The sequence below is a fragment of the Anastrepha obliqua genome, chromosome 2, assembly GCF_027943255.1.
Source record: "Anastrepha obliqua isolate idAnaObli1 chromosome 2, idAnaObli1_1.0, whole genome shotgun sequence".
In the NCBI taxonomy this organism is placed as follows: Eukaryota; Metazoa; Arthropoda; class Insecta; order Diptera; family Tephritidae; genus Anastrepha; species Anastrepha obliqua.
The window spans coordinates 36,631,865-36,655,646 of NC_072893.1; the positions used below are offsets into that span (position 1 = coordinate 36,631,865).

General features: G+C 35.4%; 2 protein-coding genes across 4 annotated transcripts in view; one reads left to right on the top strand and one right to left on the bottom strand.

The window, feature by feature from the left end:
• The window catches only part of LOC129239486 (transforming growth factor beta-1-induced transcript 1 protein), a 71,668-nt gene extending 60,876 nt beyond the window's left edge, over positions 1-10,792 (bottom strand). The window contains exon 1 of one of the 2 annotated variants that reach the window (XM_054874999.1): positions 10,774-10,792. The gene's annotated coding sequence lies outside the window, so the exon portion shown is untranslated. The remainder of the gene's footprint in view (positions 1-10,773) is intronic. The other variant, XM_054874998.1, reaches the window with a different exon arrangement.
• Positions 1-23,782, top strand: part of LOC129239485 (uncharacterized) — a 103,580-nt gene that overhangs the window by 74,454 nt on the left and 5,344 nt on the right. Inside the window, exons 10-11 of one of the 2 annotated variants that reach the window (XM_054874996.1) lie at positions 10,888-11,244; positions 11,344-12,658. In XM_054874996.1, the coding sequence (XP_054730971.1) occupies positions 10,888-11,244; positions 11,344-12,658 (1,672 nt within the window). Of the gene's footprint in view, positions 1-10,887; positions 12,659-23,782 lie in introns of both variants that reach the window. The other variant, XM_054874995.1, reaches the window with a different exon arrangement.

Consider the following 23,782-nt stretch of genomic DNA (forward strand, 5'->3'; position numbering starts at 1 on the left):
CAACGGAGTTTTAGCCAGAATATACTTCTGAGCTATTCCATATCAAGTGATCCAAGTATTTTGGACATTGTCGTCGATTTTTTTTTAAATTGCTTTATTTGTAGGCTTGAAGTAATAACTATAAAACTAAAAACTATAATTATGAAATTTATTCAGTGTTGAAAATTTTGGAATACAATTTTTTTAAGTTTTTTTTTTAATTTTTATAAATTTTTATCTCTCAATTTTTTAATTAAAAAAAAACTTTTTCGGAAAAAATCATTACTTTTTTTTCTATAAAACTAAAAACTATAATTTTGAAATTTATTCAGTGATAAAAATTTTGGAACACAATTTTTTTAAGTTTTTTAAAATTTTTATACACTTTTATTTCTCAATTTTTTAATTAAAAAAAAACTTTTTCGGGAAAAATCATTATTCTTTTTGCATTATTTTTGAGAAAAACAATATCATAATTTTTTCATAGTTTTTGAGAAAAACATTTTTAAGTTTTTTTTTTTTTATTACCGAGACTATGCTCAATAATCCCTGCATTTCATAGAGATCTATATATCTTGAAAAAATTTAGTTCTGAAACTTTTTCAGTGTTGTAAATTTTCGAATACGAGTTTTAAAGTGAAATATCTTCGTATTTTTTTTAATATTTTTATAAATTTTTCTTCTTCTTATTTTAATTAAAAAAAAAACAAATTTTCGGGGAAAAATATTGCAAAAATTGGGAAAAAACTGTTTCTCAAAAATTATAAAACAAAAACAAATTTTCAAAAACTAAGAAAAACACTTTTTCGGAAAAAATCATTATTATTTTTGAGAAAAAAAAATGTTTCATAGGTTTTAAGAAAAAAGTTGTTTGCCATTTTTAAATTTTTTTTATTAATTCCTGAGACTATGCACAGTAATCCCTGCAAATTTCATAGAGAGTTCCACATATCCTAAAAACATTTTTAGTTTTCAGATTTATTCAGTGTTGAAAATTTTTTAATAGGAGTTTTTAAAGTGAAATAACTTGGGAATTTTTTAAATATTTTTACAAATTATTTTTTCTTCATCAGTTTTTATTTAAAAAACAAATTTTCGGGACAAAAAATTTCAAAAACATGGCAAAAAAAATTTTTGCTCATAAATTAAAAAGAAAACTTATTCGGAAAACATCATTTGTTTTTGTTTTTTTTTTTTTTTTTGAGAAACAAAAAATTTTTTCATAGTGTTTTCATAGGTTTTGAGAAAAAATTTGTTTGCCATTTGTTCCATTAATAGCTGAAACTATGCTCAGTAATCCCTGCAAATTTCATAGAGAGATCCACATATCTTAAAAAAAAATTAGTTTTGAGGTTTATTCAGAGGTGAAAATCTTGGAGTAGGAGTTTTTAAAGTGATATATCTTCCGATTTTTTTTTTAATATTTTTACAGTTTTTTTTTCTTCTTGGCAAAAAAAAACTTTTTCTCAAAAATTATTGTATAAAACAAAAAACACACTTTTTCGGAAAAAATTTTTTGTTTTGGTTTTTAAGAAAATAAGAATTTTCCGAAAATTTTGGAATAGGAGTTTTTAAATTGAAATATCTTCGGATTTTTTTCTTTTTCATTTTTTAATTAAAAAAAACAAGTTTTCGTGAAAAAATTCCAAAAAATAGGCAAAAAAAATTTTTATCAAAAATTATAAAACAAAAAAAAATTCTCAAAAATTAAAACAGAAACAAAAACTCCAGACCAGATCGCAACTATAATATCTATTTTCAAAATTTTTGAGAAAACATTTTTTTACCATTTTTTTCTTTATTTTTTTATTAACAGCTGCTACTATGCTCAGTAATCCACGCAAATTTCATAAACAGATCCTCATAACTTTTCGAGTTATATTCGAGTACGTGCAACAAATAAATGCAAAATGCTGGTCTGGCGTAGCGCTACAACTTACTCGTGAAATGGTTGGGTAGAAAACTTCCACCGATTGAACTAAAATTTCCATAATTGCTAAAAGCTAGTGCCCTCTTAATGTTTATATAGAATAAAGTTTCTTAGGGGATGTTTAAAGTAACTACTACATACATATCTACATATGTGTAAGCATATAAAACTAGCTACATATGTACGTACATATATGTAAATACCCATGTGAATATATAATATGCACATATTTACTTTTACATATATAAATACTCATATATCACTTTGATTGCCACCCCACTCGGTGCCCTGTCGCACAGTACGAATTGCGTTTCAAAGAACTTGAATAACAGAAAAAAACTAGTCGGTAATATTAGAAAGCTAGTCAATGTCGCGAAAGCCACAAAAGCCACCCGCTAAGAACGCACAACAGCTACCTACACACTTATGTATGTATGTGTGTGCATACAAATATTACTACGACTGTATGAATGCTGACACAACAATAGCAAGAAAACAATAACAACTATGAGTAACAACAATGAATGAATTATTGATTTGAATGCTATTAAAAATAATTTTCAGTTTTCGTGTTTGTTCACGAGCAAAGTTATAGACCGCCAAGAATTTTTTCTTTATTGATTAATTTTTATTTTAAGAATTTGAGACTGAAACTTTTTTAGTTGAATTTGAATTTTTTTATTGTATTTTTTTCTTGTTAAACGTTTTTTAGGCAAATATGCGCTTTTTCTCAATCATTTGATTGTTAAAAATCTATAGAAATTAATACTCTAGAATAGCTCGGCTGAAATTTTTAAAAAGTCATAGGCCACGACTTAGCTTGCGCTCTGGACTAGACCGCAATAAACGTTATACAAATTTAAAAAAGTGAATAGGGTTGGCATAGTAATACAAAATATAACACAATGGCCGCAAATCGAAAAATTAAAAAAACATTGTACTTTTAAAATTTCCTCTTTCAACGGAAAACATGTGCATACAACATTCCCATATAACAGGGGTAGGTAAACTTATGAAATTATATTTAATCTACAAAATTTTTAAATTTTTAAAGAGTCACTAAATATTTTCTTGCCAACAATAAATAGTACTCTCAGAAATACATCGCCTCACTGTCGCAATCTGGAAGATTATTCCATGCGTCGAACACAGGGGTTAGGGGTAGAGTCAGAATTATCAAAAAATTGTATTTTTTCCATTTTCTTAAAGTATAATATTATATCTTAAAAATATTGGGTGAAAATTTGAAGTGAATCCGGCAAATACTCGCATGTGTCTCGCGAGCCTCAGATTGCCGATCCCTGGCTTATACGAAGAGCTGCTTATTTTGAAAGTAGTGGAAGTTCATATTTAAAATCAATGGATTTCTATAATCAAACTATAAATAAATACCATATAAACACAGAAAATAAATTTCTATTTATTTATTTATTTTTTTTTTTTTTATTTATTTACATAAAAAGTAGTTATAAATGATTATATTACACAACTAAGGCAACTAGCAGCAGCGGCTATCGGCTATTATTTTTAAATTTCAGGCTTGTCATCCGAATTGCGCGGTAAAGAATGATAAAATGCAAGATTGCCGTGACGAAGTATAACAAAAAACAAAACAAAAAAACAAAAATCAAAACAAAACAAAATTTGAGAAAGAATAAGCGAAAGTGAGTGGAATATAGAATAAATTGTCCGCACATACCTCTGCACGTGCATACATTTGCATACAAAAGATTTGTTTATTTTTCGCTCAATCGTCAAATTCGACAAAAATAAAGTAGCGGGTTTCGGTTTCTATTCTCTACATCGTGGTCCACAATTTGTGGGGCTTAAGTCTGCGAACAACAATTGGTTTTGCAGACATGCACTCTGAGCTTACCATTGCCTGCCGACTGCCAAGTGCAGACCGCTATTTGATGCTTTCTGTCCACAGTGGAAACAAACAGAATATCAGGCACGCACAAATCCACTCGTCTATGTTTGTTTTGTTTGTTAAAAAATGTTCTCTTTTTTTAGTTCAACAAAATGTATGCATGCAAAACGTCTTTCGAAAATGAGGGCTGTATGTCAGTAGTGAATAACTCCTAGACGGTACCTTTTTTATGCCATCTTTGAGATTTGTCAAGTAGCCAGATGTGCAATTTTACACGATAAAACAAGGCGTTAAAATCATTCACAGTTGTTATGAAAAGTGGTCGATCTTTAAGAACAACGCATCGCAAGTTTCTTGATTCTTTTGTTGGAAATAATCGTCCGAATGGTTCGGCAATTCAAAGATTGGTGAAAAATTTTCAAGAAACTGGTTCTGTCGAGGATAGAAGAAGAACTGGCCGACCAAAAAGTAGGCATTCTGTTGAGAATATTGCTGATGGCTGTAGCGCACAGTGTTGCTGAACAAATTTTTAACCCTTCAAAATCGATATCTCGACATTAGGCATTCATGAATTAGCTGCTTGGTAGATTTTGCCTGTAGACGTGTTCACGATGGACATTTAAATGCTGTCATTTTTCACATATAATTGTTGAGAGCCGTTTTCGTAATAAAAAATAGTGAAACCTGAGAGAATATAAATTTTTTTACGGGTTTTATTTTAACATTCCGTTTAACACCTTTTTTAAAACCTTCCATTAGGCACCCGGATTTGTCTTTTTTCGTCCTGTTCGAGGATTCTTTTTAAAAAGTTATATCCATAAATCTATAGAAAATTAAATTTTAGGAAGCTACCTGGAAGCTCAAGTCGTTAGCTGAAACTGAAACATGGTAAATTCACGCCCAATGTCAAAAAGACCCGCATGCCTAACGGATAGTTAAAAAAACTCTAGGCACGTCTTATGAAAGACCCTTTACATAGAATATACAATATGTACAGTGAGTTACAATCATTTTTTTACGACTACTTTAAAATATTATGTATAACTAGAGAACTTTGGCCTCGCTTTGAGCCATATTCTGCCCCAAAAAATAGTGCGGTTTCAGCAAAAGAGAGTCGAACTTTGGTCAAATATATTTGCATATTTTTTTTGTTAAAAAAGTGCTATATACTTTTAATTTTCGTAACATTTTTTGAATACTGTCTATCTATAACATACAAAAACACAAAAAAACACATTTTGTTACCATTGAAAGTTTGTAATCGGAAGCAATAGTTTTTTTTTACTTTTTGAGGTCACTGTGCGTTTTGCTTTTTGTAAGTGTTATCAAAATATGTATGGAATTCAATGCCGATTTCTTTAAAAGTTATGAATGAACTGGACGCTTTAAATTCCAAATTTTTATATATAGATTTTGAGTGATAGAAATCTTTCTTGTGACCTTAACGCGCTCCATTACGTCTATCTTTGTTTACTGCAGCTGTCTAACTCACAAGTGCCAAATACTCTCCGTACTCGTACTCTGCTTTATATTAAGTTTTAAATTGGTGTATTCTACTTAATAAAAAATAAAAATAATGATAGGAAGTAGAAACAACTGCATACTCAAAATCTTGAAATGATCCTAAAAATGTTTACTAAAGGCCGAAGAACCATTTTTTATAGTTTGAAGCAAATAATTGACAGTAACTTTACATGTATAACGTTTGCTTACATACGTAAAGTGATTCACAAGTTGTCATAAGTGTCGTATTGTCATATGTCCAAAAGTTTTTAATGGTTAAGTAAATATTTAGAGGACTTCAAACAGTAACCAATTACTTTTTAATGGTGTGAAAATTCATTATATGCCTTAATGGTAATTTCCGATCATCTGAAATATATTTTTAGCCGTTTAATGTTTTTGGCATACAAAAAAACGACACTTACAATACATTTGTGAATACCCTATATATGTATGTCAACAGACAGTTCATACACCGATTAACATTTCTCGCTACCACAATGCCATCTGTTCTGTTTGCAAATACAAAGCACCAACTATAAAAGTTTACATTTTTTCTCCTTATTACTCTTTTGTGTTCCACAACAAAGTGCACAAAAACCAACTCCCTTTTAGTGAAAAAAAAACACTTTTCCAATAGGAAATAAATCAAACAATAGGAAACTAACAGAGTTTTATAGATTTGATTTTATTTTTAATGTTTTTATTTTTTATTTTAATTTTTATTTTTAATTTTTTTCATTATTTTTTTAATTTTATTTTTTTTTAATTTTATTTCCTATTTTTATTTTCTATATTTTTATTTATATTCTTTATTTTGTTTTTAATTTTTTATTTTATTTAGTTTATTTTTTATAATTTAATTTTTTTAATTTTATTTTCATTTATAATTGTTTATTTCAATTGCTTTTTAATTTTTTTTATTTTATTTATTTATTTTATTTTTTTTATTTTATTTTATTTTATGTTTTATTTTTCTATTTTTTTTTCTATGTTATTTATTTATTTTTTTTTTCCTTTTCTATTTTTATTCTTTATTTGTAGGGGAGATCGGGGGGTCGTGAGACACGGGGGGTCATGAGACACGCTCACAGCCCTGAACTGAAGAGCGCGGCATCTGTCTGGTATCTGCGTAACTTCTTGCTAGCTTTCAATCATAATATTTACATGACAAATATTTTGTTCATGCAGGTTATTTGTGTGTCCTCATACCGCGACTCCACTTGTGTGATTGAAAGTTTTGCTGATAATCGTTTTTGTTGTTTCTTACACTTTGTTGAACAAGCTAATTATAAAAGTGCATGCATCAAAACCTTCCTTGGTGAGTAGCCTTTTGACCCACAACAAGAGTTTTGCGTAAATATTAAATGCATCCATAAAACAGTGGCCACATTGAAAATAAAGCAATTGGGGGGTCGTGAGACAGCGTATTCGGGGGGTCATGAGACATGCTATTTCCGTAATCTAGGAACATTTAATAGTATTCTACTCTGAAGATGAAGACTTTTGTATTATCTGCAAAGGTGTAATGCCCAAAAAATTAAACCGAAACAATTCGATTCACTGTAATACTTGCGATAGACCTGTTCACTTGAAATGTGCAAATTTAACAGCCGGCTATTACACCTGCATCCATTGTGAATCTGATTAATCTAATATTTTCTTTTTCGGATATTCATTGACTTGATTGATTAGGTATATTATTCATATTGTTCATATCAATTATATTGTAGAAGCCAATATATGCCTTTTTAACGATTGAAATAAAAAATTTTTATAAAATCAGGCCGTTTTCTTTCTGATGAAATTTGTGTCTCACAACCCCCCGAACATGCGAAAATCCGAAAAAAATGATTTTTGAGCAGGCAGGCAAAACTTAGAGATTTTTCTATAATTTTAAGAAATTAATCTTTTGTCAAAGTGTTGTTATACTTAATCACAATTAAAAAATTTTAATGTGCAGAAAAATGGATAGGTTATATTATGTTTATGGTCAAAAAACAAAACCCGTCTCATAACCCCCCGATCTCCCCTATATTTTTGTTATTTTTAATTTTTTATTTTTAATTTTTTTATTTTTTTTCTATTTTAATTTTTTTTTCTATTTTACAAATTTATTTTTTTTTTTATTTATCTTTTTTAAATTATTTATTATTTTTTGTTTTAATTTGTTTTAATTTTTTTTTATTTTATTTATTTACTTTTTTGCCCCCCTTTTATTTTTATTTAAATTTTTTTGTTTATTTTTTCAATTTTTTTTTTAATTGATACTTTTAGTTTTTATTTATTTATTTTTATTTTCGTATTTTTTTATATATTTTTTTTTTTTGTTTTGTATTTTTTATTATTTTTTTATTATTTTAATTTTTTATATATATACCTATATATTGTTGTTTGTATTTTTTTTTATTTTCCTTTTATTTTTTCCCCCCTATTTTTATTATTTTTTTATTTTAAAAAATTTTTGTTTTTAACATCTTTTTTTTAGTATTAGTTTATATTTGAACTAAACAGCTGCAGTACGCAAACAGACAAGCACTGGAGCGCGTAAAGATCAAAATTAAGATCTTTCCTCACTCAATATTTTTTTGGTTAGTAAAAGTTATTGAAAGACAAAATTGGATGTTAAATTTTTCGCCACCTTGTATATATTTTACTCTATTCTACTTATAACTGTGGAAGGATTTGATTTTTCTTGTTCTATTCTCATATGAAATACGAAGCATTTATCCAGGGCGTCAGCATTATTATTTTTTTTTTTTTGTTTTGGTATATGAGAAATTGCCATGCATTTTGGAAAATATTTTCGAATACCGCATTATAACTTCATCGGGTGCGATCTGCATATAGATTTTATATTTGCATTTTTCCCAAAAACGAAATATTGTTTCTTATATACATACACTTGTGTTCAAAATAATAGGACCACGACAAATGATCAAGTTTTAACTTTTTTTTGTATAAAATTTTGTATAGTTTAATAGTATAGATAGTTCTACAACAAAAACTATATAACTCAAATAATCCAAACCATAAACCAACCCAAACTTTGAGCGAAATTCACAAAACTTTAGTAAATTGCAAAAAAAAAACAGAATTACTAAAATTTTATTAAGAGTTTTTAGGAATATTCTGAGTATGCAGTTTTATAGCCCATTAAATTTATATATATATATAATTGGCGCGTACACCCTTTTTGGCTGTTTCGCCGAGCTCCTCCTCCTATTTGTGGTGTGCGTCTTGATGTTGTTTCACAAATGGAGGGACCTACAGTTTCAAGCCGACTCCGAACGGCAGATATTTTTATGAGAAGATTTTTCATGGCAGAAATACACTCGGAGGTTTGCCATTGCCTGCCGATGGGCGACCGCTATTAGAAAAATGATTTTTTTTTTTTATTAATTTTGGTTTCACCGAGATTCGAACCAACGTTCTCTCTGTGAATTCCGAATGGTAATAACGCACCAACCCATTCGGCTACGGCCGCCGCTTAATTTAGTATATCAAAATTGGTCCTGCACAAAAGAGACGTCGTATGGAGGCCTGAACTTCGGCGATGACATCTGCCTCCTCTCTCACAAACTCACCGGCATGCAAGCGAAGGTGGACAAGGTGGCACTGGCACGCACGGTTGGACTGGAGATGAAGGCTCTCATAGCCTCAACCACAATAAAACAAGTCCTATAACGGTTGTATGGTGTCCGATGGAATTTGTCGAAATTTTCTGCTACCTCGGCTGCATCATCACAACAGACGGCAGAGTAGATGAAAATGTGAACTGCAGGCTAAGCAAGGGTGGCTTTCGGGCGAATGCATACAGTATGGGCGAGTTCGTAAATCTCCAGGCGCTCTAAAATGTGGACTACCAGCTCATGAGTGAAGTCAGTATTGTTGTATGGAAGTAAAACATGGCTGGTCTCCAACACCATTACACGCAAAAAATGGCGATGGATAGGACACAAACTTATAAAACTACCAGACAGCATCACGAGAATGGCACTGGACTGGAACCCGCAAGGGAGCAGAGGTTGCGGTCGGCCAAAGAATACTTAGAGAAGGTCGATGTTGGTATCAACATCATATCCAAAAAATAGTCATAAAAAATCAGCGCAATTTTTGAGTGACTTCAAACTTAGATTTTTTTATATTGAAATTTGAAGCAGTTTTCTAAAAGTTTTTATTAAACAGTGAAACATTTTGATGATAATATTTTTAAATTTGTGAAATTTTTGTTGATTTTATACAGGTTTTTAAGCTTTGAGTTGCATGGTTTTTGTTGTAGAATGCATTTTTCTTTTATTGTTGTGCCAGCATAAACATTCCCCATATTTACATACGGGGAATGCTGCTGAAGTGACTGTCCTTGGCTAGACATAAATCCGGGTCGTTCCGATTACGTAGAACCGACTGTCGTGGAAGCAAAGTAAAACTTGGTAATTCGTCGCGCTGCTGTTATTTTGAGACAAGTGTACTATATGTATGTCAATATAAATCACATGCGAGTCGAATTTCTTGCTTAAAGGCCTGCTGAATCGACCAGCAGTCAACTAACAACCAAACAAATTCTATTTCAATTATCCGATATTCAGTGTCAGATAATTTTGCATAGAAGTTAAATAAGACAATAAATATATTTTTTGCGCTAAAAAAGAAAAAGTTGGTCTATTAAGGGTGACATTTTTTAAGTTTTATTATTCATTAAAATTTTTTTATTTTATCCTTTTGAAATTTGTCTCCAGACATCTCTAGAAATCGATTTTTTGTTTTGTTTTTAGTTTAAGATCATCAGAGATTTCGCATTTTTATTTTGAACTTCACATTTAAATTTGCATTTTTGGTACATTTTTTTTTTTTTTTGTTTTAAATTTAAATTGTCAGAAATTTCGTATTTTTATTTTGAACTTCACATTTAAATTTTCATTTTTGGTACATTTTTTTTGTTTTTAATTTAAATTGTCAGAAGTTTCGCATTCTTATTTTGACCTTCACATTTACATTTTCATTTTTGGCACATTTTTTTTCTTTTGTTATTTTTTTAGTAAAACTATTATTTTGCTAAAAAATTAATAATTTCTACATTTTTAGTTTGCTTCGTTTCGATCTCGCATATCAACACACAATTTGAAGTAATTAACCGAAAAATCATTTTAAATTTGTATGCGTTTTTTCTTCTCTTTGTGCACAATGCCTCTTGATTGAATTAAGTACATAAATAAATATTCTTTATTGACATACGCACATATTTACGCGCATTTGCATACGCATATACATATACAATTTACTGATACATATGTTTGTATGTATGAAAATCACTTCATTACACTAATTTCTGTAAAAATATTTAGTGACCAAACGCACTTTCCCGTAATACATACAATTCAAATTGATTTTTTCATAATTAATTTCTAATATTTTTGTTTTTGTTGGTGTATGTCATTTATTCATATGCAATTGTTTTATTTGTTACTCTTTTGCATATACACCTACATACATATACAAATGAAATGAATGTACGCCACAAAACCCGCTCAATTTATTATATTTACTACTCCTCGTAACGTTAATTGAATTGCGAACGCGAACTCACATACGATTGCGACTATAGAGTTGAAAGCGGCAAAGCAGACTGAACGACAACAGCATAACCAGCACCGCCACTCAAGCAATGAATCGGCCAAACGCCACGAAGCTGTTGCTGCTTTCTTGGACGAAGTGCCCACGGCGAGTGCCTTCGAAACGGTTATCTGTGATATTGATGTAGACGATGATGATGATAATTATTACGATGACGATGAGTTTGAGAACGGCGACTATATCGACGATTGTGCCGAAGATGATGATGGTAATGATGATGATATAGGCAAAGCTAGAGACGCATCAAACTACCTCATTGAACCAAGAGTGATCATCGAGCCCATTAAAGCCACCCAGTTAACCGGCTACTTCCGCGATGAATGTGCCGGTAAGAGAAATAATAACACTAACAACAATACAGCGAGTAACAGTGATATTGTTGTTTTCGATAACTTCAAATTGAACTACGAATACGGCGGCGACGTAGCCAGTGAGAGCGGTTCAGATTTTGTGAGCTTTGAGGAGAACTCTAGTAATTTTGACGTTGGAATTGCAATAAAACCGGACAATAATAAAGTGAACGACCAGCAGCAAGTAAGGTATAATAGCAACAAAAAGGAACAACAACAGCACAAGAAAGAGCAGCAGCAATTGAACAAATTTGAACAGCACGAGCAAAGTAGTGCGAACAAGCAGGGTAAGCCTAACAAACTAGAGCAACAACAAATAGAGGAGCGCCAACATCAAAAGAGTCTGCGCGAGCGCACCGAAAACTACGATACACACATCCAACAACAGCAGCAACTGTTGCTACAGCAGGCATACGAGCAGGAAAAGTTAGAGCGACACCTGAAAAAGCGAAATGGCACCGCTATCAACAATCAAAAGACCGAGCAGATTCTAAAAGAGTCGCGCAACCCACAACAACAACTGCAACAGCAGCTGGAAGTGCACCAACAGTGTATTGCCGAGCAACAACAACACCTCCATCAAAATCAATTGCAGTCTCATAGAAAGCTTGAGCAGAAGCAACAACTTATGCTGCAGGAGCAGCAAATACTAAACCAACAACAGCAACAATTCGAACAAAAACAAACTCAGTTGGCGACACCCAAGCCACTAACACGAAAACAGCTGCAATTGCAAGCTCTGCAGCCAGCGAGAGTTGCGCACGCTGCGCGTCACAGTGCGCGCGCCAGCTCTTCCCTGCCACCCTCCTCTCGTCTGTCTGCTCTAATCGACACAAGCCGCGGACGTGCGACTGCGCGCCCAAACTGTCTTACCAGCAGTCAGCAAATGGCCACGCAAGGCGAAAGAGGCGTCAAGATATTGAAAAAACGTCGCAATCCACTTAACCCGCCACCGCCGCCACCTTCGGTCACACCTACGAATTCGGCGCGCTCACCGCGCAACGCTGACCGACTCGGCGAGCCATCGCTTAGACCATCACTCACAGAGATAGATATGCTGGCCGCTGGTGGTGATGCTAGCGCATCCATGCCATCAAATTGCTCAAACTCGGAAATGCTGAAGGTGAGCTCAAAATTGAAGTCAGATTTCTTTGAAATGATGTCGCCGCACGCGAAAGCAATTTACATTGGCAACAACGAAGAACAGCGTTTAGCGAAACCGCAGAACCAATCCAAGTCGCAAACGAAAAAGCCCGAGACTTTAGCAAATCGTGAGCTAGTTGAAGCGCTCACCAATTGCCTTTTTAATTACAACAACTCCATGAGTCAGAAATTTTGCGAGAAAGAGGGCAAAGAGGTTGGAGAGGGAATGCCTGTAGTAGACTTATCAACGTGAGTATTATTTAAACTTTTTAATAAGAATATCTATTATATTGATCAAGTTCATGATGTCTCTTTTTACGAGGTAAATAAACAAAATAGGTAACAAACCAGCTCATAGACAATGAGAGTTAAAGCCTGTAACATCAGAAGGATGGACGGCTGTTTAAATGCTATGATAAATGCATTTAGCCAAAAGAAGGTGTGGCACAGTATATTTATTCAAGAATGGCGTCGGGCAATGGCATCGATGGCCTGTGCTCCAAAGTGAACATCTACCTCACCGACCTTTCTCGCTTTTTCACTGCGAGGAATCTCCAACTTTCCCCCACTAAGTCCACGGCAGCTCTCTTTACCACCTGGACAAAGGAGGTCAAACTGCCTCTCAAGGTAAAAGTCGATGGCATACCAATTCCAACTGTAAACAATCCCAAAATTTTGGGTGTAACCTTCGACAGTTTGCTCTCCTTTTCTGCGCACACAACCGAAATTGCCACTAAGGTCCAAAATCGCCACAAGGTCCTCAAATCGCTTGCTGGCAGCGCTTCAACATCTTCATAATGAGGCACAGATGCTCCCTGTGCTCCATTACGCAACAAACTGCTCAGCAAGCAGTTCCTGTTAGGGTGCTACCGCAGTTTTCACCCTTGCAGACACCTGCTTGAGCCAGAGCCGCCTCCTAGACACGTCAGGAGACACCTTTTAAACTATGCCGACGAGATCCAGGACAAAACTGACAGAAATTTACTAGACCAGACAGTGTTTAGACAGACACTGAACGACATTCACCGGGAGACTGTTACCACCTTCTTAAGCTCCCGTCCACCGAATGCCGTAATCGGAGTCCAACCAACACCTACAGCAGATGAAGAGCTCCAGCTTCCCCGTGAGACCCGCGTAGCACTGGCACAATTATGTTCTGGATATTGTAGCAGGTTAAACTCCAACTTACCCAGAATTGACCCCGACATACCAAACACATGTCCGGCATGTGAAGACACTAACCACCTTTTCACAAGCCCCTTAAAAACTACTCATCTAACACCCTTCTCCCTCTGGACCCAACCTGTCGAAGCACGAAGTTTCCTGGGCCTACCTTTAGATAAGCCAGACGAAGACGACCGGTGACTGACTGACGGGGCTTGTATTACTGCTACAACAAACACTTATGAAGCACTGTTTGTAAAGACAGGATGTGCTGAATCCTAAATAAACGAAGTCTCTTATTTTATATCTTTAGAAAGGTTGCCATAAAATTTGCTTTCTGTCTTTGAAGAAAATGAAAGCCTTGTTAAATTTAAAACCTAAAATTTTCCTTGAACTATTGGAGTTATTCCAGTGTAACGATATATAGCCTTACTCGCTAACGGCGAATCTTCCTCGATAACTTTGTTGTTGCTTTCGCATGCAAATTTTTCGTCAACTTAGTCGAATAGAGAGATAGCGAGCAGAGAAGTGCCGAATAGAGGAGGCCTAGTCTAAAAGTTATATCCACTTCTGGTTCCACTTCGTTCGTCTTATTAGGGTTGCTGCGCAGGGATGCATTTTATCCTACATATATCGTAATTCCGCTATCAAAATTATACAGTTTTATGGCTGTTACTGTTCCGCCATATCATACATTTGTATACACTGTAATTTTCGCTTCCATGCCTATTTAGATGCATCTGCTCTCGTGTTTCCCTGCATCAGTGGCTACTTTGTTTTCTGACTCTTTAACTGTAAATACCCGTGTTGGTAATTAGCATTGAAGGGCTAGTCCCTTGTCACCTCTGAAGCGATGCTAATTACTGAATTGCGTAGTAATTGTTTATTTTTTTTCGATAAAAAGCAAAATGCAAACTGAACATTTAGAAAACTAATTATATAAGTGCATTTGTACCTGTAACAAAAAAATTGAATTAATGCAGTGACAATAAAATTTTTAATATTATTATAATTAATTTTAGGTTTCAAATTTACAGTAAAGAACTCCATGTAGGTACGAGAGTGGGTCAATAAATCGCAGAAAAATGAAAAGACTAAAACTTTATTCGTCACCAAAAAAACACATTTTATTTTCCAACATAGTCTCCTTTTGGCTCGATACATTTCATGAAGCGCTTCTTCAATTTGGTGAATCCCTCGAAATCGCATTCAGTATGCGTTTGTTTCTTCGACGATTTCTTCATCCGAACCAAATCTTTTATCATCGAGTCATTTCTTAAGGTTAGAAGGCCGAAAAAAGCGAATTTTCCAGAATTTTTTCCAAGAAAACTTTTAAATTTATTGATCTAAAATTGTGCGCACATATTATATTATCTTTTAACTGCATTTTATGACTTAGTATTATTAAAAATATTTATTTGGAAAGGAGCTACAGCTGATCTGTGGAAGCTCCTCTCAAAAAAGACGTTTTGTGGTGACCACTATATCTCTGAACTGAATCCTCTGAAATTAAAAAACCAAACAGATTTCGTAAAAGTAATGTTAAATCTAGTAATTAATCGAAGATATAAGCAAAATACATATTTTTGGCAAAATGGCGGTTTCTACAAAAAAAATCCATTTTAGGCCAAAATAGTAGGCCTGAAAGGTTGTTCAATTTTGCGCTATCCATACAAATAAATTTATGCTTGAGATAATATTGAGCGTTTTAAACCGCGAGCATCTAAAAAAATATTTTGTCATGACCTTGTCAGTCGACAGATCTACCTCCCTCAGGCCCCTTCAGTTTGAATTCACCACGAGAAGTAGACTGTCCCGACCGTTCCCTAGTGTCTCGATGAAATGACGGTGCGAAACCCCGTTCGGAACATCGACGAACACTCTTTTGAAGTTTATTGTCAATTGTAAGCAAACACGACATCCAATTTACGAATGCTCAGCGAAAATCCATATAATGTCGGGTGTTTTTTTAGCTTCGTGAGAACTACCGATAGCGATCATTATGGTTTAACCGCTGATAATGGAAAAATGTGTTGATGTTTGTGTTCAGTAACATTTAGCATGTCATCATGAATCGTTGAATGCCCGAACGACGCTTCCAAATGTTCTTCCACAGATGGAGAGACCTACAGTTCTATGCCGCCTCCGAGCGGCAGATGGGGTTTTATGAAGAGCTTTTCCATCGCAGAAATATACTCGGAGTTGGTCATTACCTACCGAGGGATACCGCTCTGAGAAAACTTTTCCGAGGTTTCGGGCCAAGGCACTACCGGTTGATAGTCACGCACCAAACTGCCACTGTCCAGCATCATACCATGGATTTTATTGACCATTTCGAATGTGATGACCTCAGTTCGGAAACCGCAACGTTCGGAGACATTTGTGCTGATACGGCCGTAACAAAATTGACTAATCGAGTAGTGGATGGTTCTAATCGATGGTGAAGGTTTCCAACTATACCTTCCAATTTTTTGTTTGCTTGAGTCAAGGGGAGTTCATACAAGATGGTAAAAGGTCTTTCAAAAGTGACGCATGGTTGTCAGTAGTGAATAATTCCTAGACTGTACCTCATTTCTATGTCATCTTTGACATTTGTCAAGTAGGCATATGACCGATCTTACACGACAACGCGTTAAAATTATTGAAACTTATTATAAAAATGGTCGAACTTTAAGAACAACATGTCTCGAGACTCATTTTTTCTTTGTTTTGGTTGACGAACAAATTTCAAGAAGCTGGGACTTGATTGAAGTTCTTTGTTTTTTTTTTTTCATTTTTACGTAAATGCCGGTAGACGTCAAACGAAACTCTTTGATTGATGAACTAAAAAATTAGGTCGCGTTCTTTTCAAAGATGCCTCTTGACAAGAAAGACGCCGGATTTGTAACGCAAACCCCATCTGTTCCAATTTGCATGCACTTATTAACCAGCCCTCGTATATATACATATTTATTTTTGTGTATGTGTCCTTCAACCCTGACTTTTCCCCGCTTTGACTCGTCTTTTCTCTCCGATTCGGTAATAATAAATTGTTACAAATAAGTAAACAAAACAAATTTTATGAAAATGCGAACGCTGATATGTCAAGCTGGTATACTCCCAGAGGGAGCCGCTCACAACAAGCGAGAACACAGCAGAGTGAGTGAGAATTGCCACTGCACCAACTAAACATCACCCGCCCGCACGCACTCCGCCTTTCAGCGGCCATCACTCGCCGTAAATGATGTCATCAAGCACACAATGCCGCAGCATTGCTACCGGTCGCTTATCGCTCATTTGAAAGCTATTGAATAGCTGTTGACTGCTGTCAGTCAGTCAGTCAGTGTTAGCCGGCTCAGTGTTTGGACATAGGCACACACATCTGCCCCTACAGCGCGAGCTAACTCCAGTTGTTAAATGCTAGTGCGTCTGCTGATGGTATGCGTAGAGTGCAAATAGTGGTCGCAGTGTAATGGAGGGGATCTAGCAGCACAATTTTAAGTTAGATTCTCACTTATGTATGTATGTATGTATGTATTTATGTAGATTTAGTGTGTTCACTTGCCTGATTACCTACATACGTACATATATAAATATACTATTTAAGCTCATCTACCCACCTTTTGTTCAAGTCTGATTCAGCTGAGCTCCAAGTAGGGCCGTACAATAGAACTTCACGCAGATTGCATACCTATTTATAAATATACAATACATATTGACATAAATATAAGTACGCAGCTTTTAGAGACTACCAAGCATAAGTTATGCCTTTTAATATTTTTTTTTTATCAACTTTTTGCATATTATTCAGAATTTTTTTAATTAGCTATACTTATGAGCATACATACATAGCTACGTACTGTAGAGGTTGATGATTTATGGTTCAACTTGCGCGATGACATAAGGTGCGGTTAGGTAGTAGTAAATTCAGTAGAAATATTCCAATGGGTCATCAAAGTTGAAACAGAAATTTGTGGTGAGATTATAAAATTACCAACCACTTCTCCTTCTATCAGTAATAAGTGATCGTAGTCGCTTTGCTAAAGCCCGATTAGAGTCGGTGAGTCAGCTTAGATAATTTGCTGTCACCGTTTGGGGCATAATAGAAATGAGAGCTTTTCAATGTAATGGTAGTTTCAAGTCTATTAGACACGAGGATACGTCAGCAAGCCCCTGACAAATTTAAGTAGGAACAGCCGTATCGAAGGAAATCCCATCTGTCTTACTGGTTAACTTCCTAAGCTTACATAAGCCACTAAATTTTAGTTCGCTATTTTTCACAATAGATCAGCTCTGGTCGCAGTGCGTAATGGCCTTCTAATAATAATTATATTTCACACTTCACAAAGTAAGAACTAACTTTTCGGCTGCGCTCACAAATTATAGAAATTTTATTTAGGAAATCGGTCTTCATTTAGTGTGATACTATGCTAGCCCATAGGTGACGCACTAACTACCGATACACCAAAACAAAGAAATGCACCTGAGAGCGTGTACTCTGAGAGAGAGTGTGGTTGTAGTTCAAGCAGGGTCCTGTCTAATGAGAATACACGCGGAAGGACTAAGCGAATCTATCTTTAAGATGAGAAAATGTTTGTGTGCCTCCTCCGTAATTGCCCCGTATGGTAGAAAAACAAACTGCGGATCTGGCATCTTCTTCTTGATTGACACGATAACCGATTGATCTTAAGCGATTTGAACAAAGCGCGCCAGTCGATTCTTGCTCGTGCTAACCGCCGTCGGTTGCAAACACCATGTGAAGTCAAGTCCTTCTCTATCAGATCTTTCCAACGCAGAGGAGGTCTTTCTCTTCCTGTGCTGCCATTAGCTGATATCGCATCGAATATTTTTATTACCCGAGAGTTTGTGTCCATTCAGACGACTTAAGGAAACCGCTGGATCTTTAGTGGATGCACTATGTCTATGCCGTCGTAAAGCTCATTGTTCCATCGCCTACGATACTCGCCGACGCCAACGTGCAAAGTTCGAAAAACTTTCCGCAGAATCTTTCTATAAAATACTCCAAGGGACGCGTCCTCGGACGGGCATGATGAGAGATTTATAGGGTGTAGTAAGTAATGTAGTAGTAAATGGAGTTGGAAAGGCCACGCTTTCAGGAAACCGCACCATCACAAGAATGGCCCCAGATTGGAATTCTCAGGGAAGCAGAAGCTGCGGTCGGCCAAAGAACACCTCGAAAAGATCTATTATGCATGACTTATCCTCCATAAACACAAGCTCGGACAACGCTAAGACAAAACATCTAACCGCGTGCATTAGAAAGGCCTTGTAGAGGCCCTATGCTTATCAAAGAAGTAATCAGAAGAAAAAAAAGGATAGGCTAAGATAGGCGAAGTTGGGGTCGTATGGACTTAGAAAAGATAACTTATAAATACCGTTTCGAAAAATTTTTTAAACTAATCGAAACTTAAAAAAAACATACAGAAATTGTCTGAATTATTTTTCAATATTTTTCTGCTTTAGAAATGCATGACCAAATTTGAATAGTTTTTACTCTAAAATTGGGATCTTCTTAGATCCACTTCATTTTGCTGGCGTGGTATGCAAGATCAAAGTAATATTATATATTATTATACAGGGCCGTCGAGGTAAATCCGGAATGTTGAACTTAAAAACAAAACTATTGGATATTTACTCAAAAATAATTTTATTTGAACTTAACTTTGTATAATGTGAGTACACATATCATAGTTGAAAATTATTCAATGTAACCTCGATCTCGTGCAATTACCTGCTCCAGCCGGGACCTGCAGCGCCCACATGCGCGAGCTACCTCCTCTTTGTCCATTGTGGTCATCACTTCCTCGATGGTTGTCTTCAGAGCGTCCTTAGTGTTATGAGGCTTCGCGTTAACTTTTGCTTCAACTGTGCCCCACACGTAATAATCAAGAGGATTGCAGTCTGGGCTTGAAGGTGGCCAAAAATCTGGTGACCAAAGGTAGGGTAGGTTATTCTGGAGCCAAGCCTGAGTCTTCTTTGCCTTGTGAGTAGGTGCAGAGTTCTGCTGAAACACATATTCTCTTTCAGCAGCCACCCGGTCCATCCAGGGTTTAACAACTCGCGTTTTTTTTTGTAACCAAACCACTCAATTATCTCTTTAGGGCTTTTTCCGGTGCGAAGTGACTCTAGTATCGCAGCTCTTCTGTCCTGCTCTCGACTCATCTTTTCACTATCACCTACTCCGGCACTCCAATGTCAATCAGGAAACAATACACTAAAAATATGTCCCTTTATCAACGGTTTTAGACTTAACGCTACTGCTCCAAAGCTTTCGAAATGTTTTCCGGATTTAGCTCGACGGTCCTCTATTTTGAAGGCACAGCAGGGATCATTAGTCCCATAGTAAAAGTGTAATGATAAACAACAAATTTTCAAACAAACCAGTGCGGATTCTATGTTTTCATTTCTCCAGCACATGAGTACCTCTTTTGCATCAAATTGTCCTTTTGCTCTCAAATTTTTGAGTGTTGGATAAATTATTTGGCGTTAACGTACACCTACTTGCAGACATTAAGAATAACTTTTACAAATTTTTTCGTTATCGAATACGACTATTAAAATGGCATATAAAGTAAATTCTGATTTCATAGGAGTTACTAGGTAACGCCTTCAGTACCTTTCAACCAACCTGTACATTCCTTGCCACCAAATATCCAACCAAGGACGATAGATTACTAAGTTTGGCCAATAACCACACCCTCGTCTACTCATTCGTTGTTCAGATAGCAACGAGGTTACATTATGTTGACTTTTTTCGTATATCACGAAAAACTAAGAATGAGGTTTTTTCGTAAACGAACCGATTCGTAACTCCTGCTACGTCAGCCCAACAGTTGAGCCTGGCAAATTGACTGACGGTCTGATATTGGCCACACCATTAATTTTTTTCACCATGCAATCCATCTATATTTATGCAGATTTATTTGCCTTCGTAAGCGTTTGGTAGCAGAATTAAATCATCTCCTCTATTTATGTAGATTTTTGCGTAACAAAACATGAAATTCATAAAAAATAATGTAATTACATCTCCTGTTTTCCTTTCGCTATGTGCAGACAAATAAATCCCCTATTTCCAAGTGCTACACTGAAATATATTATATAACATATAATATTATGCACACTTGTGCTCACATAATTAAGTCTTTTTATATTTTCAAGCAAAATTAATTTTTTTGTTAATTTTTTATAAGAATATAGTGCCATTGTATAAAAAAACCTTATAAAATTAAATTTCAAACTTTGCACAAAATTCAGACTGTTGTTACAGGCGAATTACACAACTTATTTCTCAGGAAAGCTTCATTTGCTATTTTGAAAACCGTTTGGCCCCACTACAATAGACGGAGGACTCAGAAAGTCCTGGGGATTCCACGTCATTATATTTTCTAACTCATAGCTGTGTTTACCGGTCATTGGACTATCGCCACACACACGGAAAAGCTGGGTTTACCATTTGACCCCCGTTGCAGAAACTGTGGGGACCTTTCAGAGAAGGAGACTGTTGAGTACTTCCTCTTCTGTAAATGTCCGGGTTTGACTACTAGACGACTAAGGCCACTGGGTACTCCTTTCCTCAACAGCCTGGGACAGTGCGCCAACCCAAATCCCACCAACCTTCCTCATTACATCAACAGCTCTCTCTGGCAGACTGTAGATATCTGCCTGTTGGAGGTCTCTAAATGGTATCAAACGCGCTTCAGTGCTGCTTGAGGAGTGCCAGACTAGTACTTCAACCATTTCACCCTTTAAAATTCAGAAAAATTTAACAAATTTAAAAAAATTGTCACCAACTTTCAACTTTTTACGCAGAATCTTTAGAAAACTTCTGGGTATGCTGCCTTTTAGTATATTAAATTTCACTCTAAGTGTAAAATTGAAGTCACTCAAAAGTTGTGGTGATTTGTGGCCATTTTTTTGATTGCGATGTTGAGCATTTTCTTCCGTATGCAAGCTGGCGTAAAATAAATCATCTAATTTTATTTTTGATTCACTTTTTTACTAAAGGCATAAAAACAAAAGTGATTTAGAGTGATGCAAATTTTTATTTTAGCCATTTCGCGTTCCATTGCTTGCCTGTTTGTATTGAAATTGAAATTGGTCGAGCCAAGGAGCACTAAGAGATTTGGTGGCTCCTAAAACACTGAGGCTGAAAAGCCCATTGTATTTAAAGCTCAGGAAAGAGGGTAGATAGTCAAGGAGGGAAGGAAAAAAGTATCAGAGAAAGAGATAGGAAAGAATAGAGACAGAGAAAAAGACAGAGATAGTTAGTCCTGTGGCCGCCGTAGCCGAATGGGTTGGGGCTTGATTACCATTCGGAATTCACAGAGAGAACGTTGGTTCGAATCTCGGTGAAAGCAAAACTAATAAAAACATTTTTCTAATAGCGGTCGCCCCTCCGCAGGCAATGGCAAACCTCCGAGTGAATTTCTGCCATGAAAAAGCTCCTCATAAAAATATCTGCCGTTCGGAGTCGACTTGAAACTGTAGGTCCCTCCATTTGTGGAACAACATCAAGACGCACACCACAAATAGGAGGAGGAGCTCGGCTAAACATCCAAAAAGGGTGTACGCGCCAATTATATATATATATATATATATAGTTAGTCCTGTGAGAATTTTCCAGGTTCTTTGGTAAATCTCTACATTAAGAGTGAGTTTAAGTTTCAGCAGCGCTATTAGAATTATTTATAGCTAAACGTTTCATTTCCCTAACATCTCTAGCGCAAAGTTTTGGTTTTCCACCACTTCTTTAGCTACATACGTACTTTTCTTTCAGGTGGAAGTAATGCAAAACCTCAGTTTTGCTTCTGTTTAATTTTGAAACAATCTCTCGCATTGCAAGGACTCTCTCTCTCCATTCTAAAATGTGTCCCTGTTTAAATTCAGACAAAGCTTTTTCGCGCGGCATAGTTTGGTTTTCTGAACCAAAACAACGACAAAAATATGAGAAAGAGGGAAACCGATCAAAAGCTCTTATAATAATTTTCCACTTTTAGATTAAGGGGTTGCTCTTTTGGTGTTATAATTACTTCGTTTTTCACAGAAAAGGAATTTGCGCGTTACTAAAATACCAACAAAATAAATGCCGAATAATTTCCGTTATGAGTATTCATTTTAAGCTACTGAAAACAGAAGCAAAAGATATAGGACTGAATGCCTATGTCGAAAAAACTAAGTTTATGCTTCGCTCAACACATAAAGTGGATGAAAGCAATCTAGTTATAAAGGGTGGTAAAATTTCAAGGGCCGATATTGAATATGAACCACACCTAAACGTCAAGTTTTTTTCTACATTTAATTTCATATTTTTCAGTTTCAGACTAACTCAATTTGAACCATGGAAAGATACACAATCGAGCAAAGCGTTAAAGTTATTCAGGCTTATTATGAAAATTTTCGAAGAAAATCATCTTCAGTGATGAGGCACATTTTCACCTCAGTGGATTCGTGAATAAGCAGAATTGCCGCATTTGGGCGAATGATAATCCAAGAGTGATTGCCGAAAAACCAATACACCCACAAAGAGTGACGGTTTGGTGCGGTTTATGGGCCGGCGGCATCATTGGGCCGGTCAGGCAGTTACTGTGAATAGTGTTCGCTATCGTGAGATGATAACGAACTTTTTATGGCCTGAATTGGAAGATATAGATGTGGACGATATGTGGTTTCAACAGGACGGCGCCACTTGTCACACAGCTAACGAAACAATGGCTCTTTTGCGCGAAAAATTTGATGGCCGAATAATCTCACGTCGCGGCGGTGTCAATTGGGCGCCAAGATCATGTGATTTGACACCGTTGGACTTCTTTCTTTGGAGTTATTTGAAAGAAAAGGTATACGTAGATAAGCCAGCAACAATTCAATGAGATAATTCGGCACAACCTCAATTATGCCTCAGCGTCATCGAAAATTTGGACCATCGGATGGAGGTGTGCCGCCGAGGCTGCGTCGGCTATTCGGCCTATATTTTCTTCTGTACATAATTGAGCCGTAGCAATATTATTATAATAAAGAGAAATGAGAATAATTTCCTAAAAAAATTGTATTTTGTTCAAAATCAACACCGGCCCTTAAAACTTAACCACCCTTTAGATAATTTTGTTTTTGAAAGAGTAAATGAATTCAAATACTTGGGATTGCTTCTATCGATTCATTAATTGCTATAGATAAAAGAATTAAAGCGGCCAACAAGGCGTATTAGGCAATTAT